At 43.5% G+C, this 19,370-nt stretch overlaps 1 protein-coding gene across 4 annotated transcripts in view; it reads left to right on the forward strand.

The window, feature by feature from the left end:
- magi3a (membrane associated guanylate kinase, WW and PDZ domain containing 3a) overlaps positions 1-19,370 on the forward strand; it is a 153,757-nt gene that overhangs the window by 131,178 nt on the left and 3,209 nt on the right. For 2 of the 4 annotated variants that reach the window (XM_015342709.2, XM_015342710.2), the window contains exons 11-21: positions 909-1,490; positions 5,319-5,350; positions 5,902-6,055; positions 7,292-7,386; positions 7,942-8,134; positions 9,302-9,484; positions 11,940-12,125; positions 12,396-12,495; positions 14,713-14,833; positions 15,489-15,626; positions 18,071-18,209. In XM_015342709.2, coding sequence (XP_015198195.2) covers positions 909-1,490; positions 5,319-5,350; positions 5,902-6,055; positions 7,292-7,386; positions 7,942-8,134; positions 9,302-9,484; positions 11,940-12,125; positions 12,396-12,495; positions 14,713-14,833; positions 15,489-15,626; positions 18,071-18,209 — 1,923 coding nt within the window. Of the gene's footprint in view, positions 1-908; positions 1,491-5,318; positions 5,351-5,901; positions 6,056-7,291; positions 7,387-7,941; positions 8,135-9,301; positions 9,485-11,939; positions 12,126-12,395; positions 12,496-14,712; positions 14,834-15,488; positions 15,627-18,070; positions 18,210-19,092; positions 19,182-19,370 lie in introns of all 4 variants that reach the window. The other 2 variants (XM_015342712.2, XM_015342711.2) reach the window with 2 other exon arrangements.

Raw genomic sequence — 19,370 nt, forward strand, 5'->3', positions numbered from 1 at the left:
ATTTTGTGGGGAAGAGGAGTTGAGAAATACTAAAGAATCAAAATAAGGCATGAGAGCACACAGGGACCTCAAGGGGCAATCAGAACAGAGGGATGGAAATAAAGTTCTCACTGCAAGCAGCATGATCCACTTCAGGTTTTGCAAGCAGTAGGCCCTTGTACAAAGTATATTGATGAAGCAGGCTGTGTGCAATGTGTGTGAACTGGTTTGAAGTGCTGTATGAACCTGAGAATGCAGAGTGCTCTGTTTCCAGCTGAATATTTTAGTCTTACAGTACGGTATAATTTTCCTGGTGGGGGCGCTAGTAAGTTCATACCTACGAAGCTGCCAAAGGAAGACGCATACAAAGAGGGGAAAAAAACGGGGAAAAACAGGTGGAGCAGGGAATTTGTCTCTTCGTAAAAAGAGCAAATCCCGAGTGGATTGTATACAGTACCTGTTTATCAAATGGAGAGAGAGAGAGAGAGTTTATCAAATTGTGTGCAAATGGTACAAAGAAAACTGACCTTTTGTGTCGAACAGCTGGACAGTTTAGATGGGCTGTGAACATGAAGCGAGCTGGATTCATTTTCCATTGATTTATTTTCCCCCCTTTGTCATTGTAAATACCATAATGTGTGCTTATGCACTGAATTACAAGTGTGAGGCTGGCATCTTTTGTCCTATCATGGCAGAACAAGTCTTGTTCCTTACTCTGTCACAGTAACTTTATTCCACTATCTAGTGCCCGCTGTTTGTTTGTAAAGAGACTGCTTCTTTCGTGAAACCTGCTGTAGCTCAAGCTGCTACATTATCTCCAGGGCGCATTGAGTCACAGATCTGGCCATTATTATAACTTCAGTTCAGTCTGATTCTTAATATCTGCCTACCTGCTGGTATGAGGTTAACAACACTCTCCTCCCTCGCAGGGGACGTCATTGTGGACATAAACAGCACCTGTGTACTGGGGAAGACTCATGCAGATGTGGTGCAGATGTTCCAGTCCATCCCAGTGAACCAGTACGTGGACATGGTGCTGTGCCGGGGCTACCCTCTGCCCGAGGACACCAGCAGCGAGCCCAGCGATAGCGACATCGTGACGGCGGTGCCCCTCATCAACGGTCACCCGCTGCACGTGAAGGGCGAGGCCGCCCACGGCTCGCAGGAGCTGCACTTCGTCGCCGTGGACCCCGGCGGCCGGCAGGTGGTGCCCACCGTGCCCAACAGCCGCTTCCCTGACCTTCAGGACGCCACCCTGCTGCAGCCCGAGCTCGTAACCGTGCCGCTGGTCAAGGGCCCCGCCGGGTTCGGCTTCGCCATCGCCGACTGCCCGCTGGGCCAGAAGGTGAAGATGATCCTGGATGCCCAGTGGTGCCGGGGGCTCCTGAAGGGCGACGTCATCAAGGAGATCAACCGGCAGAACGTGCAGACGCTGAGCCACGCGCAGGTGGTGGACATCCTGAAGGAGCTGCCGGTGGGCAGCGAGGTGGCCGTACTGGTCCTGAGGGGCGGTGAGTGAGGGAGGGGGGCAGGGCCTTGAGGCTCATCAGCTAGACAGTGTCGGTAACGAGTCTACAGGCCCGCAGACAATCCAATTAGGAAAAATGGCAGGCAGAGCTTCAAGAATCCCAAGTTGAAAAAATGAGTAGTTTTCCAACCTGATTGAAGATGTAGTTAAGTAGTAGAAGCCTGATGGTTTTGTCCTTTTTCAAATCATTTGCTCTTTGTCAGTGTCACCCATCTTTAGACCACAGCAATCACAGCAATCCCCATCTCCTGCCCCATTCTCACCTCATGCCCGCAAAAGCTTGTGTGCTCTACTCTGTGACCAGTATGTGGCGCAAACACCCTTTTTCATTTCTGTTTTTCATTTTAGACGCGTCCGCTCGGAAATTTCTAGTTGTCTGTTTGAGTCTGGGTGGCTCACAGTAATGTCTCCAGTTGAGCAAAGGAAGAACGGGGATGGGCAGACAAGCTCTTCTGACCCACCTGGCCATTCAACCATTCATTATTCACCTCGCTGCCAGCTTCACAGCGCCTGACAGATGAGTGCGAGGAGCAGAGCATCTCGCTGACATCCCTGAAGGCGCCTGGGAGGTTGCAGTGTTGTTGTTTGATGGAAGGCTGACAAATCCCAACTCTGCCTCTGCAGAGCTCTGCCAATTGCGTGTCACCGCCTTGGGAATCCAGTTCACAGTCAGTTACTGACACGACCGAGGCTTAAGTTGGCAGAACCCGGATCATAGAGCTTAACCTGTGCTCGGAGTCTTTACTGACTAGGTCGCTTGGGAGCCCACAGATACCATTAGTGAAATAAGCGGTAACAGCCGAGCACCAACAAGTTGTTTCTCTATAGAATAATACTGTTGAAGGATGTTAGCTGTCAGGCAGAAGTCGTGTTCGTTTTGGATTCAAATCATTGTGGACTTCTTTGTAATTTGCCTTTAATAATTACAAAACCTGACTCTAATATAAAAATGACACTCTTGTTCTACAAACATTTTTATGTAACATCTCCAAGATAATTATCCAAAAGCAAGCCCAAACCTTGTTTCTGAGCATCACAGAAGGTATTTGTTTTCAGTTGCTCACTTCTTGGCAATTTTAGAGAGCTGGGCTCGATTTTATTTTTGAATGACAGCTGGATCAACCAGTGTCCTTATCCCATATAATTCATTTGTCGTAGACTGTAAAGGGCTTTGTCAGAGAATTGTCAAAGTCCAGATATAGCAGTATCTCTCCCCTCAAGCTGCTATAAAGGTAGAAAGACAAGATAAGGAAATGTCATGCTCCAAGCTCGTCTCTTCATCTGTCTGATTGTTGGCCAGCAGATAGGAAAAGGATCCCCGATCACAACTGGGGGTCACTTTTTTTGACAGCAGATGCATTACACTCCCTTTTCTAACTCCACCACATATAAGGACAGAAAAAAAAACAATTGTATAAAACCGCGAGAGACAGCTCGTTTGTTACTACTTGTGAGAGGACAGTCTTTAAGCAATTTTGCACACTTTACCAGTGGAGTGAAAATGGGTTCCCTGAGCTGTTAAATACATTATTTTCCAATTTGCCTCTATTGGTTTCAGTTTAACCTTTTCAGATAAAAACCCTGGAGGCGACTGATAGGATACAGTAAACAGACCTGTGTGCAGCATTGCAGTTTTGTTACCTACTAACTTCCTTTTTTGTGAACCTGTGTTGCACCGCATCATGGTTTTAAATCGTTTACCTACACATCATATTCCATTGCATTTATAACAGGAGCTACAGTAATGCAAACTGACACTCCAGACTCGGATTTGTGAATTTCTCAACTTTGCACATAGTCCTGTCCAAAAGGATGTTGATTCTTTCTTTCTCATCCTTTTGTCTCTATTCTCTTTTGCCCCTTTCTATCTAATCTTTTCGCTCTGCCAGCTACTGTATGTGGCACCTTAAACTGTCTTTTTTATCCATTCTCCCTGTCTCCTGATAGCAAGGCTCCAGGGAGTAGCTGCATACAATTATCAAGCAGATAACAGGGGCTGGATATTTATTTCGGGATGGTTAACAGAGCAGTTAATGTGTTTATAGTCTTTTTACATGGTAGATTTTCAGTTATATTATTTCTGAAGAACAGGGAAAAAATCATTTTGTTTATTCATGCATTAGAATGACATGGGAATCTTGACGTTAGATTTGAAAAGAAGTTCCAGAGCATGGGCAGAATGGAGATCATATCCTCAATGAAAAATATGCAACCGACAGGATGTCCAAAATAGTCATTTTTGTAGGGTCTCTTGGTATACAGTGTTTTTCCTTATCTCTTCCTCCCCTTTTTGGTTTCCCTTTTATTCCCTTTTTTGGGCAACCCACAGGTTAAGCAGGTATGAGCCTGGCCAGTACCTGGATGAGAGACCTCCTAGGAAAACCTAAAGGTTTCTGGTGTTAGTGGGACCAGTAAGGGATGCTAATTCTATGGTTTGTGTGGGTTCTAATGCCCCAGTATAGTGAGGGGGACATTGAGCTGTAAAAAAGTGCCATCCTTCAGATGATTATACGTAAAACCAAGGTCCCGACTCTCTTTGGTCATTAAAAATCCCAGTGCGCTTCTCAAAAAGCATAGTGTTACCCCGGTGTCCTGGCCAAATTTCACCCTGGCCTTTACCAATCATGGCCTCCTCATAATCCATATCTATGAATTGGCTTCATCACTCTGTTTTCCTCCCCACTGAGAGTTGTGTGGTGAGCGTTCTGTGTCATATCATCCAGGTGGATGCTGCACATTGGTGGTAGTGGAGGGGATCCCCATTACCTGTAAAGTGCTTTAAGTGGAGTGTCCAGAAAAGCACTACAGTATATAAGTGTAAGGAATTATTACTATTAATTTTGTTGTTCTATGTAAATTCCTTGGCTTTCACACATCTGTGTGTAAAACACATCTGTATAATTCTTGGTTTGTATTGGAAATTGAATTGTCTCTCTCCTGAATAGGTGAACACTTAACTGAATACTGAAAAAAGTGAGATAATGAGCAGTTTAAAAGCCTTTGTTGTACATCAACACTTTTAATGATACAGAAGGAGTTTGCAGGGTTTCAGAGCAGTAGAGCTGTTTTCATTTTTCAAGCATGCTCTTTCTGTGCTGGCTACTTCAGTTTTCTTTGTTTTTTGAGGGGTTTCTTTGGTTTTTAACATTATTATTTTATTTGGGTTTTTTTCTTGTAAAACTATGCATTGGTTAAATATCGAGATCTTTCATCTTTAACTCTGCATTTTGTGTTGGAAAGATTAAGAACAAATTGAGGTATGAAACCTCAGATGGGAAGGTACTGAAGAATTTATGCAGTATGAAAGCTTCCCTGAAAACACATGTGCTCTCTCTTACACACACATTGAGACAGACGGGGAAGCAGATGTTGTGCTGATTTCTGGCTCCTCCTGACATCAAACTATGTGATCACTGCTGCAATTCTCTAGCCTGATCAATTTGTTTTTTTTCCTTGTTTCGATTTGTGGATCTAGTGCCCCCTAGTGTGTGAAATGTTAATGACATCACTCTTTAAAGTAGACTGGGGAGATTAATGATTTAATGTTGAATGCCCTAGCTTTCGAAATGGTTAGGGTCCCCCTCACTTCTCCCTCTCTGCTACAGATGATTAGGCAGTTTTTGTAGAATAAAGGCTAAGATAAGGAGTGTTGTGCATTGGTCTTTGGCACATCAGTAGTAATCCGTGTAAGTTTTTCTTTTACCTGAACAAGGAACCTGAAGTTTTAATTTGCTACCTCAGCCAGCCCACGCTCCGTGAATCCCTCGCTCATCTCTTTTTCTGCCTTTTCTTTCTCCTTTTCCACCTACAGGTCAGACATCTCCAGTGAAGTCTCTTAAACCTGTAAGTTCAACTTATTTTTAAAAATGTTTTCCTCATTTTTCTAGGATTGAACACATTTGTGGAGTTTTTAAAGCATGATCTCTAATGTTAGCAGAAATATTAAGTCTAAGTCAGGTGCACTGCTCCCCAAAGGAACCTTTATAAGCCACTAAAATGCACTGCATTAAAATGCCCAGTACATTAAAAATCTACTGGTTTGCCAGAACTGAGGATGGTAAATTAGATCCAATAATGTTATTTCCATTTATGTTCTCTCTCTGCTACCTCTTTACTCACATTTAATATTGATCCATTTTTTGGACATTTGTATTCATGATTAAAAAATCTGAAATACTATTTATTTAGTTATGTCTAAGATGACATTATTAGAACACTAAGTTGTAGTGCCACATTTTCATGCATCCCATGACCACCCATTAAATGGTTGTATCTAAGGTGAATCAGTTCTGAATCGGTACTGTGTCAAGCAGAAGTAAAAGAGGTGACAGTCTGCATTGTAGAAGCAGTTGTTGGAATCGTAGTTTTTGTTTCTTACGCGTGTCCTGCTCTAGAAACCGGAGATGGCGGCCAGCAGCGACACCCTGCAGGCTCAAGAGCAGCCGCCCCAACCCCTGCCCTTCCCTCCTAACGTGGTGCGTTCCAACTCTCCCAAACTGGACCCGTCGGAGCTCTACATGAAGTCCAAGGCCATCCTGGAGAGCAAGCGTAAGTACATGTAGAGCACATGTGGAGCTCTACATGTAGAGCTTAGCTAGAAGGAAAACGAGCAGACAAAATGTTCCTGCAGGACCAGAGTTGGGGACCACAGCACTAAGAGATGAGCATATTTATTGAAAAGCCCCTCCACCTCTGTAGTGCAGATTTGTTTTATATATATAAACAATCCGGTACCAAGACCAAAATCCTGCCAATTTGTTAAAAAGGCAAATTATTGGCTGCCTAAAGTTGATTGATTAACTTCATTACACCACACAATAAATTATAAATGGTAAGAGAAAAGGAATGCAAAGCCACAGATCCTGAAAGGCATGGGGTTTCTTAGAGGTTTGTTTCTGGCCATTTGAAAGGAATCTAATCACAGATCAGCATAATTAGAACAGTCTTTAAATCCATCATTTAAATTCTTTCTGTGAAGAAGCTGACAGAGCTGAATTTCCTAATTCCAAGAAGACGAATGACCTCAAACCCACTTCCAATAAATGCCAAACTGTGTTTCAAGTTACAAATGATTTTTATTGGAAGGAAGAGTTTGTGTTTGTTGAGAGCCCTAATGTGTCGTGATGCAGTACGTCAGAACCCTCTCCTTTGCAGTCCAAGGTTGGATTTAGATGAAGACAAGGGTCCACTTAATTAGGAACATTCTGCCAGGGTGCTCCAGGGTTGAAGTTTACCTTTGCTGGATGGGGTTAGGACACTGTTTTGTCCAGTTAAAATTCTATTTTGGGTTGATATTATGAAGGAATATGCAGAACATTGAGTTGAGATGTGGTGGCATTACCTGATATGTATAATGTACAGTATTTGTTGGATTGACGATGTAAAAGAGTTTATAGGACAAGTCAACCATCCTGTCTGGATACACCAAGCAAGCAACTTCTCATGAGATTACAAAACTCAGACAGCTAATAGGACATTAAACAGAGAATCATATTTAGTGCTCTGTTTATTAAACTCACCCCAGCCGTATCTGCTGAAAATGCCATTTTATTTTTTGTCCAGAGTAAGAAAGAGATTAATGAATTCACTTATGAGTTTCAATGAGAGAAGCTGCTCTCCTGTTCAAACCTTAACAGAACTTTCCGAATGCATTCTGGGCTCATTCTAAATTCATGGAAGCTGCAGATCCCATGACTCCCCCAGCATTATGAGGGGAGTTCCTGCTTCCCTTCCCTCTGATCTCTGACCCCTAACCCCTGACCTCTGTCTTCTGTTCTCCTCCAGCCCCCAACACGAAGGACCTGGATGTGTGCATCAAAAGGAACCAGGAATCTGGCTTCGGATTTCGAGTTTTGGGTGGAGAGGGTCCGGACCAGCCAGTGAGTCCTGTCATGTCCTCAAGGGACTGCATCCCTCTCAAACCATTGACATGGCAACTTCCTTGTAATTTACATCACTGCTCAAACAGTGATCTGCAGTAAGACCATGGAGATATTCATGGCCTTGGCTTTATCTGCTTACCATTATAATGTGCTGAATTTCCAAATAATTGACCAAAGTCCATATGTAATGCAACTGCTCCATCTAATGCATACTGTATATTTCAGGAGCTATTTCAAAAGGAAAGTGGTGCAAAGATTATTTTTTTCTTTTTCCATGGCTACATTTTCTGAAAAACATCTACATTGTACAAATCACTTCTCATTTGAATCTGTTTTTTTTTAACTGAGATTATAATATTGTTACCAATAATGTTATTAATGACTAGAATTCATATTCTCCCCAAGTTGTTGCTTCTGCCACGTCCCCACTATTTTCTCTAGACACTTCATTAGGAATTCACATGGACTCGACTCTACTGCAGAACAAACACCAGCCCCGGTGCTGTGTGGTGCCCACGTCAGCGTTCTGACTGTGCGACTGCTTCCTGCCAGGTGTACATCGGTGCCATTGTGCCCCTGGGAGCGGCGGAGAAGGATGGGCGGCTGCGTGCCGGAGATGAGCTCCTGTGTATCGACGGGGTGCCAGTCAAAGGGAAATCTCACAAACAGGTCCTGGAGCTGATGACCAACGCGGCTCGAAATGGACAAGTCGTGCTCACTGTGCGCAGAAAGGTGGTCTACAAAGGTGATGATGATTATAATTATTGAATCTTTTTAGATTTCATAGATTTGTATATTATAATAAAATTATGTACTGTGTGTATACTCATATAGAGTCACATACACAGAAGTTGGCTTTTGTGGCTTCCTAACAGATTCTGCCAATTTTAAGATAAACAGCCCTGATGTACATGTTATTTACACAGCTTAACACCAAGCACAAAAGGGAACAGACGTAAACACAGCAGTACCTGGTATTTCAGCCTGCTGCCCTGTACTGGAAAATCTAAAGTCCTTGAGGGCCAGAGTACTACAGGCTTTGAAATATTTATTTTGATAAACTACTGTTTAAGACTTTAAAAAGGTTTATATGATTTATTTTCTAAATAATTGTTTTAAGTATGCATCCTTAGGCTCTTAAGGATTGGAGTCACCTCATCCTTGATGCAGATGCTAATAATGTTTATATACTGGATTTTGTGATGCTTTGGGGAAACTGGAAAATTCTGCGGCATGCATTTTTGGGGGATCTTTTTATCCAGAGTGTAGTGCTTCTGGATTTCTGCAACCCAGTAAAGCAGTTATCCTCTATTTGGCAATGCATGGATGACACTTACAAAATATTTAACCGTGAGTCCCTAGATTTTTATACCTTTAGAAAATAAAGTTGTGATGGATCTCTCTTTTAACATTTTTTAACGTTTTTTTGGAGATTTGCAATTTCAAAGGAAGGTTTTAAGCACAACGTGGAGGAGCCCAGATTATATTAGAACTGTAAGTGAGGAGCAGCATGTGCTGATAGGAGAACTTTATACCCCCATTCTGGATAGACGCCTCTGTTCCTCAGGCCTTCCTGGCAAATGTCTGTGACTTAGCAGGGGAAGTTAAAGATGGGCACCAGGCAGATCTGAAACATTGAACTGGGGATTTGCACAAGGTCTCAGAATCCAAATAAGCTAAAAATCAAGTTATTTCAACTTGGCAGGAGCTATTAATGAGGTTCATGGTTAATTGGCTCCTGCTGTTCATCCAAGGTAATTAGCTTGTGATGATATTTCATTTTTCATTTGAGGATTTCTTGATTGAAGCCCTTATTCATCATTATTGCCTTTCTAAAGGACGGTGGTCTTGGCGTGGAGGTTCTCAGCAGCGTGTCCCATTTCCTCACCTCTGCTCTTGTCCTCTGGTGCAGAAGTGAGTGACGAGGAGGCTCTGCAGCCCCCGGGTGCACTGGCCAACGGCTCACCCAAGTTACCCCGCATCGACGAGCCCAGCCAGCCAGACCACGACTCGTACGACATCACCCTGCAGCGCCGAGACAACGAGGGCTTCGGGTTCGTCATCCTCACCTCCAAGAACAAACCGCCGCCGGGAGGTGAGAGCGCCGCCTCACAGCGCGTTAAAATCCCTCAGGGCACGACGCGCTGAACGGAAACAGGTCGCCGAAGTTATCGAAACTTCAACAACTTCATATCAAGCCGACCTGTCTAAAGGCTTTTTTTAATGAGCTTTTCTCTTGCAGAACAAGTTTATCTGCCGCTTTTCTGAATGGAGACTCATTGTGAAAGACCTGAGAAAGCAAATATTTTTTGTCTCTCTCTCTCCCCCAATTACAGTTGTTTTGGAAACAAAGGATTTATTTTGAGTTAGGAAAAGCAAAGCAAATTTTGTATCATGCTTCTCGAATTGATAGCACATTTAAGGCAAGGGAAAATAGGTGAGAGCTCAAATACTGTTTCCGATTTAGAATCACTAGTTAGTTTCGTAATGTTATCCCGGTTTTGCAAAAAGTATGCGTTTTTCATGTCTCCATTGGTAGCTGCAAACCCTATTTGTGGAGGAAGTGTGGACGGACTCCTCTGACCCACCCGTCTTTGTGCCACAGACACCACAGCCCCAATCAGGAGGCTTAGCAAAATAGAGACACAGCCCTCTCCAACAGCACTAAGGGCCTGGGAGGCAGCAGGGGTCTCTGTGTTACTGAGAACTGAGAGAGCCCTGTCTGAATGATCACAGCTTTCCTTTGGCAGAGCTCGGACAATTGCGCACTGCTTCTTGGGGAATCTCAGTCGCAGTCAGCTAGTGACAGGCTCAAACCCATGACTGTGGAACTCAGCTTACAAAGCTTTGGGCTTTGGTGACAACTTTTAAACATTTTAAGAATAAAAAGGAGGGAATTGAAATGGAAATCTAATAAGTAAATTGATTCTTAAAATGTAGAGAGCTTTAGGAAGATATATAACAAAGTAAGCCCTGTTTAGGTAACTTGAGAAGACAGTGTACCAAAACAATATATGCTGTCTGGGACATTAGATTAGCCGAAAGTAACTGATAAGCTTTGAAAAACAAATCTAGTGGTGGTGCTTCTTTTGTTTTATGATGTAATCTGTTTTGTCTTAGGGAAAGGGGAAGTGTTAGAAGGGACAAGGTGCTGAGCTTTCTCTTACAGCGCAACATCTTATAAAAACCCTGTACTGCTTGTCACAAATTGAGTCTCTGATGCACTTTGTAAATTGGCAGCAGGGCTCCCAATATTGCAATATTGGAAAAAATGACCTTACTTGGGTGAGACTCTCTCTTGTGGCTTCCTCGATCGGTTGAGTCAGACCCCCGCATGGCTGATTTCATTGAAAGATGAAATAATTCCATTCCTGCCAGGTTGTGTTTGTGTCGACCACATTAAAACATCATTTTAATGACTTCATTAGCAATAATAACAACCTCTGTCACACAATCAGAGTTGTTTTTTTTTTGTCTGGAACATCCCAGGAATGAAAAAACAGCCCTTTTTAAATTTGTATGCAGGAGAAAACAAAAGTGACATTGCCTGTTCCCCATACATAAAGTGTTATGGGGCTCAGTATTCCCTGTCTGGATTACATCAGGGATAGGTCTTTACTGCTTCTGTTGTGTTAGTGATAATTGCTGTGCTGTAGCAACAAGGAAGTGTAATAGCACATTAATAACCTTTCCCATTAGCACAGTACTTCAGCTCAAGTCAGTCAGCTCAATAGCATTGCTGCTGACGTTTCTGTGTGTTTCTATGGACACATTGATCGCCACACATTGAACTGTCTGTAACCTCAAACCTTTTATCTCAGCTGCTATAACAAGTAATTGTAATTATTTTACTGCTTTTTCTATAGTTCTGGTTACTAATGAGTGAACGGCTCATTCCAGAGAGGCTGAGCAGTAATGGTTTTCTGAAACAGAGGTTTTACCTACTTAAATTTTACTCACAAGTTGTCTGGCATTGTGTTGGAAATTGTCACCACATTACAAAAATATATTGCTGCAGTCAATAACAAGAAGAGCTGCCTTAAAGGAATGCCCTACACAGTCAGGCTGAAAGAACTGAACCTTTCTAGTCTTGAATCTTCAAAGACAAAATCAACCTTCACAATCACAATGGACTTCTTCACCATCAACAGTGATATGTACCAGAAGACACAAATAGAAAAATAGGCTTTTAAAAGTGAGAACAGGAGGAATTTGACAAACAAAGGATCATGGGTGTCTGGAACAAGCTGCCCCTCTGTGTTTTTGAAGGTGATGCCCTGGCTTCTTTCAAGAAGCAGCAGGAAGAGGCCATTCATTTGTAATGTTCTTATGGGAGTGAGAGACAGCCCAAGCAGAGCCATCAGATATGTGCAGATATCAGAACAGCTTTCTGGTGCCTCCTCAAGACCCAGCTTGTGAGATTCTAGCTTTACACTATCCTTTGTACTATATCTTGTTTATGATCATTGTGTTGAGTGTCGTAGTTGTGTCAACGGATTTCCTTTCTTAATACCGCTGTGTGTAATCATGCTGACATGCTCTGTGTGCAGTCATCCCACACAAGATTGGGCGCATCATCGAGGGGAGCCCCACGGACCGCAGTGGGAGGCTGAAGGTGGGAGACCGCATATCAGCGGTCAACGGCCAGTCCATCATGGAGCTCGCCCACAACGACATTGTGCAGCTGATCAAGGACGCTGGCAACACTGTGACTCTGACCGTCGTGCCGGAAGATGGTAAGCCCACTAGAAGCCATCCTGCACCCCCAAGATGTACTGCTGACCCTGTCATTGCTTTCACTTTGCTTGTGTGCATTTTAAATGTATTTTTTATAAATCCATAGTTCGCACTTCAGTTGCCTGTTCCAGCCTGAAACACAACGTTTTCTAATAATCTAACATACACCCATTTACCCATTTATTATTTTGTCGATGTATTCATTCGTTCACTCTCTGACTTGTGTGAGCCTGAAGGCCTTGCTGAGACAGCCCCTGTCTGTGTTCCAGAGCACAGTGGGCCTCCATCGGGCAACAGCTCGGCGAAGCAGAGCCCAGCCCCACAGCACAGAGCCATGGGACAGGTGCAGCCGGCACACCGAGAGGACAGGTAGGGCCCGAGAGCGGGATCACTGCTGCGTACCCTGGACACTGTGCACATTGCCTTCTGCGTCTCTCAACACCGCACATTAAACACTCCACCATACACTGAACATTTCACATTCTACACTCCTCACATTCTGAACACTGCTGCATACCGTGGACTTTGTGCACGTTGTATTCTGTATCACTGAACACCACTATATAAATACTCTGAACAATGCACATAATGAATTTTGGAGTCACCATACAGTGCTGCACTCTTGGGCAGAGCTCTCCCATTCTCTACTAATAAAGTCCTAGTTTCTGATCCAACCCAGAACTTATTTTTTTCACTACAGTGTGTATGAAGTAGCCGCAGATTTAGATGAAACTGGTAATGCTCTACTCGAATGGGGTTACATAACACCATTGTAACTCCTTCATAAAGATTACACAACAAAATAAAACCACGTGCATAACCCCTTACAACAGTTTGTGAAAAGGACATTACTCAAAGATACTCATTATGATGCATAAGACATAGTTCCGGTCAATAGCTAGGGGCAGATTTGCAGTCTGAGCGAAATCAGATGAAGAGATGAAAGACACCATGACAGACTTCAGAGTTAACAAGGGCTTCCTACACATGCAGTTTGGTAACAGTGATCATGGCATGTTCATGTGGATTTCTGTTTTGCTGTATCTTTTTTATGCATATTGTTAGCTCAGTAAATGTTTATGGGGGAGTTATGACCGTGTTATGTATCCCCATTCAAGTAAAGAAGTAACTATGAAATCCATCCGTCCATTTTCTTACTGCTTCTGCCAATTCAGGGACATGGGGAATTCAGAGCAACAGGTACAAGGGTGGGTACACCCTAGTGGGACGCCAGTCCATCACAGGACAGACAGACCCACAAACTGTACCAGGGCCAATTCTCCCAGAAGTCAAATTATCGTACTGGCTTTGGGCTTTGGGCCAAAACCTGAGCTCCCGGAGGAAACCCATGCAAACTCGGGGAGAACATACAAACTCCACGCAGACAGCACCCCAGGTCTGGAATTGAACCAGAGCCCCAGCACTGTGAGGCACTTCTGTGCCACTGTACCAACCACAGTGGAAAACCATTCGAATGTGAATGTGAAAACCATGTGAATTTTTGGGTCAGATTTGGATGAGAACAATTATAAAATGAGATGGGGAATATTTTTCCTAACATAATCTATTCAATAGAAAGTAAAAAAACGGTAATATTACAGTGCTTGCATGCGACAGAGGCGCCCATCCAGTAATTTAGGCTGAACTAATTTAGGTTTGAAACTGGCACTGCACAATAGAGAGGATTGAAGTCCTGTGCTTATTAAGCCATGCTTTATGATGTTCTGCTGCGTCTGCCTGTGCTTTCTGGGAAATGAGAGGAAAGCTGGCAGAACGATTAGAGGAATTAATGGAGGGTGGTGTGATTGTGAAATTTGTGAGGCTTACACTGACTTTGATCTTCATTTGGAACAAGATTACCTGTGTCAATGATTTAATCCATTACAGCATGCGTTGCAGACAAGAAAAAATCTTGCTTTGATTATCCCTTAAATGATATATGTTTTTTTCTTTCAAAGTTGCTTCCAGTGTTTTTCATTCCAGTATTGAAGTGCAAATTGAGGGTCATCCATGGTAATAAATGGAAAACATGTTTTGAAGTAGTGCAATGAAAACTGCCCGCAATCTTTGTAGGACCGGTAGGAGAGAATGTGAAAAATTATTGAGGTTTAATTTCATCAAAGGCATCTAATGAGGCTTCTTCACCAGCATGAAGACTGACTACATTAGGGATTTCACCCTTCTCACAGAAAAGGCTTTCAAGGGAATCATTAAGCATTTTGGATAGGCTGACAACCAAATGAACTATTTCTAGCTTCATTTCTGAGCATTTGGTTCAGTAATTGATTTATGTTCTACAAGTACTGAATATGAAGGCACTACCATATTAAAATAGGCAACCTGTATTGTCCAGTATTCTTAGCTGCCTGTGCATCCATGGTGTAAATAATGTCATTCTGCATTCGAATTTGCATCAGGGCCTGCATGATACTCTGAGCATTGCTACCAGGTGTTGCAGTATTGACATTTTGTTTTTGGTATTTTTGCATCTCTTATTTCTTTGTCAAAACTGCCCATTCTAATACAGCAGGGTTCTATGTGTGCACACACACATGTATTCATACATTTGTTTTTGGAATGATTTAGATATAACCCCGAAATGGACGATAAGAGGGATTCCCTCTCTGATGCCAGGCTTTCCTGGGCAGACCACAAGAGCCTCCCCCAGAGCGAACAGGGGGTGCTGTGCACTACAGGAGCCAAACAGGTGAGAGCCCTGGGCACCAGACAGGAGGTACACATTACAGACAAACCGATGTGCCCTCCTGAGCACAGTCAGAGCATGGCAGGCACAGCTCGGTCCTGTCATTACCAGGAGCTTGCTGAACTGTAGAGAAAAAAAAACTATTAACAAAACTGTGATTTCCATCCATTCATTTTCTAACCACTCCTCCTAATTCAGGGTCTCGGGGGAGCCGGGGCCTATCCCAGCAAGCAACGGGCGCACGACAGGGTACACCTGATGGGATACCAGTCCATTGCAGGGCACACAAAGACACAAACACACGCGCTCACGCCTGGGTCCAAGTTTCCCTGAAGCCAGTTAACCTACCAGTATGGTTTTGTATTGCGGGAGGAAACCAGAGCTACTGGAGGAAGCCCATGCAAATGCAGGAAGAACACAAACACTCGACACAGATGGCACCCCAGGTCTGGAATTTAACCCAGGGCCCCAGCGCTGTGAGGCAGCAATGCTAACCAACCACTGTGTCACCCTGCCACCCCAAAACAGTAGTGTATTGTATAAATAAATTATAATATTTTACAGGAAGGGTTGACAAATTCCTCAAATTCCTCAGCAGTGTTCTGTACTGTAGCTCTAAGGAAACTGAGTGCAGTGTTGTGGATGCTGCTGTCCTCAGGGCTGCTTCATGGTGGAGCTGGAGAGGGGCCTCCGAGGGTTCGGCTTCAGTCTGCGGGGAGGCAAGGAGTATAACATGGGCCTCTTCATCCTGAGGCTGGCGGAGGACGGCCCCGCCCTGAAAGATGGCCGGATACATGTGAGTCTCGCCCGCAGAGCCCGTCTGTGCCTGAATACAGCAGCCTGCAAGGGTATTGAGGGCACCACCCGCACGTTTGTGATGTAAAGCAAACTCCTACGTACCCGATGCATGGATACCATCAGTACCTGTTTATTTCCAATTAATTGAATTAAAGATGTACAAACGTCTGAAAAAAATATTAAAAACTGAAGGAAAAAATGAATTTATGGACAAGAGTAGATCCAACAATTTTGGTACTTATGATGATGCTTAGCAGTTTATAGTGTACGGTATGAACTACAGGTAACTGCCAAAATAAAGGAAAGAGCATGCCAAAAGACCCCGACAGTGCCCTTTTCCCATGGTGAGGGGTCTTGGCGGCTCTGTTATGGTATGGGGTGCATTTTCTTTTGCCATTGTTTAGGTCTTGTTAGAGGGCACGCTAAATGCCAATCAATACAAAGCCATTCTGAGTGATCACATTCATCCTGCTCTGAATCATTTCTTTCCTGATGGGAGTGGAATCTTCCAAGATGTCAGTGCTCTTGGAAATTACTTTCTTAAATTACTTACTCAGTGCTTGAGTAAGAAAACCATGCAAACCATATGGCATAGTCTTCCCAGTCACCAGATCTCAACCCAGTTGAGCTCTTAAGGGAGAGTCGACCGCAGCGCCTGAGACGGCGTATTCCACCACCGTCAACAACACCAAATTATGGAATTTCTTGGGTCAGGATGGTGTCAAATCCCTTCAATACACTTCCAATACACTATTTGCCATTTTTCAAGAGTTAATCTGTTCTTAGAAAATTGTGTTTTTTAGCAAGTTGATATATATAACTAGTCCTTAAACAAAACTACTCAGCGCTTTATTATACAACAGAAACAGGGTTTCTTTGAGCCACAATTGCGGCCTCAAATTTGATTTATGATCTCGAGGATCCTCAGATTGTCAGACAGCGGCAACAGTGACACTCAGAAAGAGTGTTGGAGTTGAGCATCATTTTTTAGATTGACCAGATGTCAGTCAAAGAACTTGATTGCACCTAGATAAAGCAGTTGTTGTCAACCTCCATGAAATGCTACACAAAGATGCTGACTCGAGTGCAAAAAGGGTTTATAGGATACTCCCTAAATGAAGGTTTTGATCTCAATCATTCTGTACTTCAGTGGCAGTTTAGTGGATCACAGGAGTTTTGATGGGAATCACACCTCCTATATTCAATGTTGCTACTCATCAGGCTACAACTTATTTTACAAAAATTAATTTAATTTTTGATAACTTTTCTTATATCCATTGGCCACTTAATCAGGAGTAGCAGCAACTTGTCATAAGCCAGTTGTATTTGATTCGGAGACACTGAAGGCATATACAGTATGTTGCACTCAGAACAACTCCAGCTGAGATGAACATACATATAATTGGAAAAGGGTTTTATTCTCTAAACATGCAGATGATTTGTGATGACTCATATAGTGTCTGGCATTTGATATGATTCTAATATTTTCACCGTCACTTTAAGGCACCAGCTATTCTAAATGACATACAGGTAGATACATGTGTATTGAACTGAGAAAAGTATAGTTGAAAGCAGTGAAAATGTCTTGCTTATCATATAGGTATTACTACAAAAAATAGTTTGACTATTCTTGAGTAATGTGAAATATATTGCAAAACCTATACAGTTTTTGGATCTAATGTTACTATACCAAGATATTGCACTGATGTAAATCCACTTATATCATTTGAAGTTTACATTTGTATGTGAACTCGCCTACTAATCTTTAAGTCTCCTCCTTTTTAGTTATTAAAATGTAACATTTGATTAAACATTAGAATACTTTACAATGTGCAGCTGTGCCAGGCAATGCTTCTGCTTTGCCTCCTATTTTATACCTTTCTACCACTCTGTGTCATCAAGGATAAGCTTTGCATTGCCAATGCATTATTAATAAATGACCGTGATATTGATATTTCAATGTGACTGCAGATTTGACATGTATTTTTTATGAATGTGTAAATAGACTCATTTCCCACACATACAAATGCACATGCTGTAGAGTGTTCATATACAGTATTTTATACCTGTGGAGTTAATTCATTACAGCAGACCAGTGAGCTGAGTGAAAGAAAAGAAAAAAATCACCAGTCTATCGGCCTTAACAAAGGATATGACATTGACATAAGTAGGCAACAATGAATCAGGCATGTTTTTCTGTACAGTCTGTTCTGTAACAACCTCGATGACTTATTTTGAGAGCATTGCCAAACTATTGTTGATTGAGGAAGTGCTTCTAAAAGCTCCTATATTGGTTGTTTGCTACAAGAAAATACCAAAAAATACCAAAGTCATCATTTATTTCACACTAATTTCATAGGCTGTGATTTAAGGTTTTTTCCAGGTTTTATAGAAAGTTAGCAGTAGGAATGGCATGATGGAGACAGTGTGGTGTGATTGCAGGTGGGTGATCAGATTGTGGAAATCAACGGCGAGCCGACCCAGGGTATTACCCACACCCGGGCCATTGAGCTGATCCAGGCTGGGGGGAATAAAGTGCTGCTGCTGCTGAGGCCAGGCCTGGGACTCGTCCCCGACCACAGTGAGTGCAGACAGTATGGTGTTGATGTCATTCTACACTGAATAAACACTAGCGTACGGGCCTACAGGAAGAACGTGGCTGAGTTAGCACTGTTTATATCCGTTATATATCCGAAGAAGTGTCAACTGTCACAGAGTGACGAGTGTGTGTCCGGTGTGCGCTGTCGCAGTGCGACGACTGTGTGCGTGTGTCCCCGGTGTGTGCTGTCGCAGAGTGACGAGTGTGTCCGGTGTGTGCTGTCGCAGAGTGACGAGTGTGTCCGGTGTGTGCTGTCGCAGAGCGACGAGTGTGTCCGGTGTGTGCTGTCGCAGAGCGACGAGTGTGTCCGGTGTGTGCTGTCGCAGAGCGACGAGTGTGTGTGTGTGTCCGGTGTGTGCTGTCGCAGAGCGACGAGTGTGTGTGTGTGTGTCCGGTGTGTGCTGTCGCAGAGTGACGAGTGTGTGTGTGTGTCCGGTGTGTGCTGTCGCAGAGCGACGAGTGTGTGTGTGTGTGTCCAGTGTGTGCTGTCGCAGAGCGACGAGTGTGTGTGTGTGTGTCCAGTGTGTGCTGTCGCAGAGCGACGAGTGTGTCCGGTGTGTGCTGTTGCAGCTGGGCGACGAGTGTGTGTGTGTGTGTCCAGCGTGCGCTCTCGCAGGGCGACGAGTGTGTGTGTGTGTCCGGCGTGCGCTCTCGCAGGGTGACGAGTGTGTGTGTGTGCGTGTGTGTGCGCTCTCGCAGAGTGAGCCATGAGTGACCAGTGTTTGTGTCCGTAGTGTGCGGTCAGTCTCAAGTATACTTGTGGCTTAGAGTGTAGGGTGTTTTCAAAGTCTAGTGTGTCTCCAGTGGCTCGGTACCTGCCTCTGTCCAGCTCAGTCTCTGCACTGTTTTCTGTTCCTCTCTCCAGGTCTGACCTCTTCCGCCCTGTGCTTCTACATGAAACCAGAGCATCACTAAAGGCTTCACTACTTTTCTTGGTCTGTCCCTTATATCTTGGTAAATCTTTTCTGTACTCGTCTTCACAACACTTCTCCTTTTGCTCTAGGAAAGCAAAGCCGTCCATGTGGACTGAAAACCCTCTTTCCACTCTGTGACTTGCTCTGTCTGCACCCTTTTTCTCCATGAAATTAGCAGTCAATTGCACTGGAACTGGGTACACACAATAGGTCATCTTTAAACACAGAC

This window comes from Lepisosteus oculatus, chromosome 5 (genome assembly GCF_040954835.1).
Source record: "Lepisosteus oculatus isolate fLepOcu1 chromosome 5, fLepOcu1.hap2, whole genome shotgun sequence".
In the NCBI taxonomy this organism is placed as follows: Eukaryota; Metazoa; Chordata; class Actinopteri; order Semionotiformes; family Lepisosteidae; genus Lepisosteus; species Lepisosteus oculatus.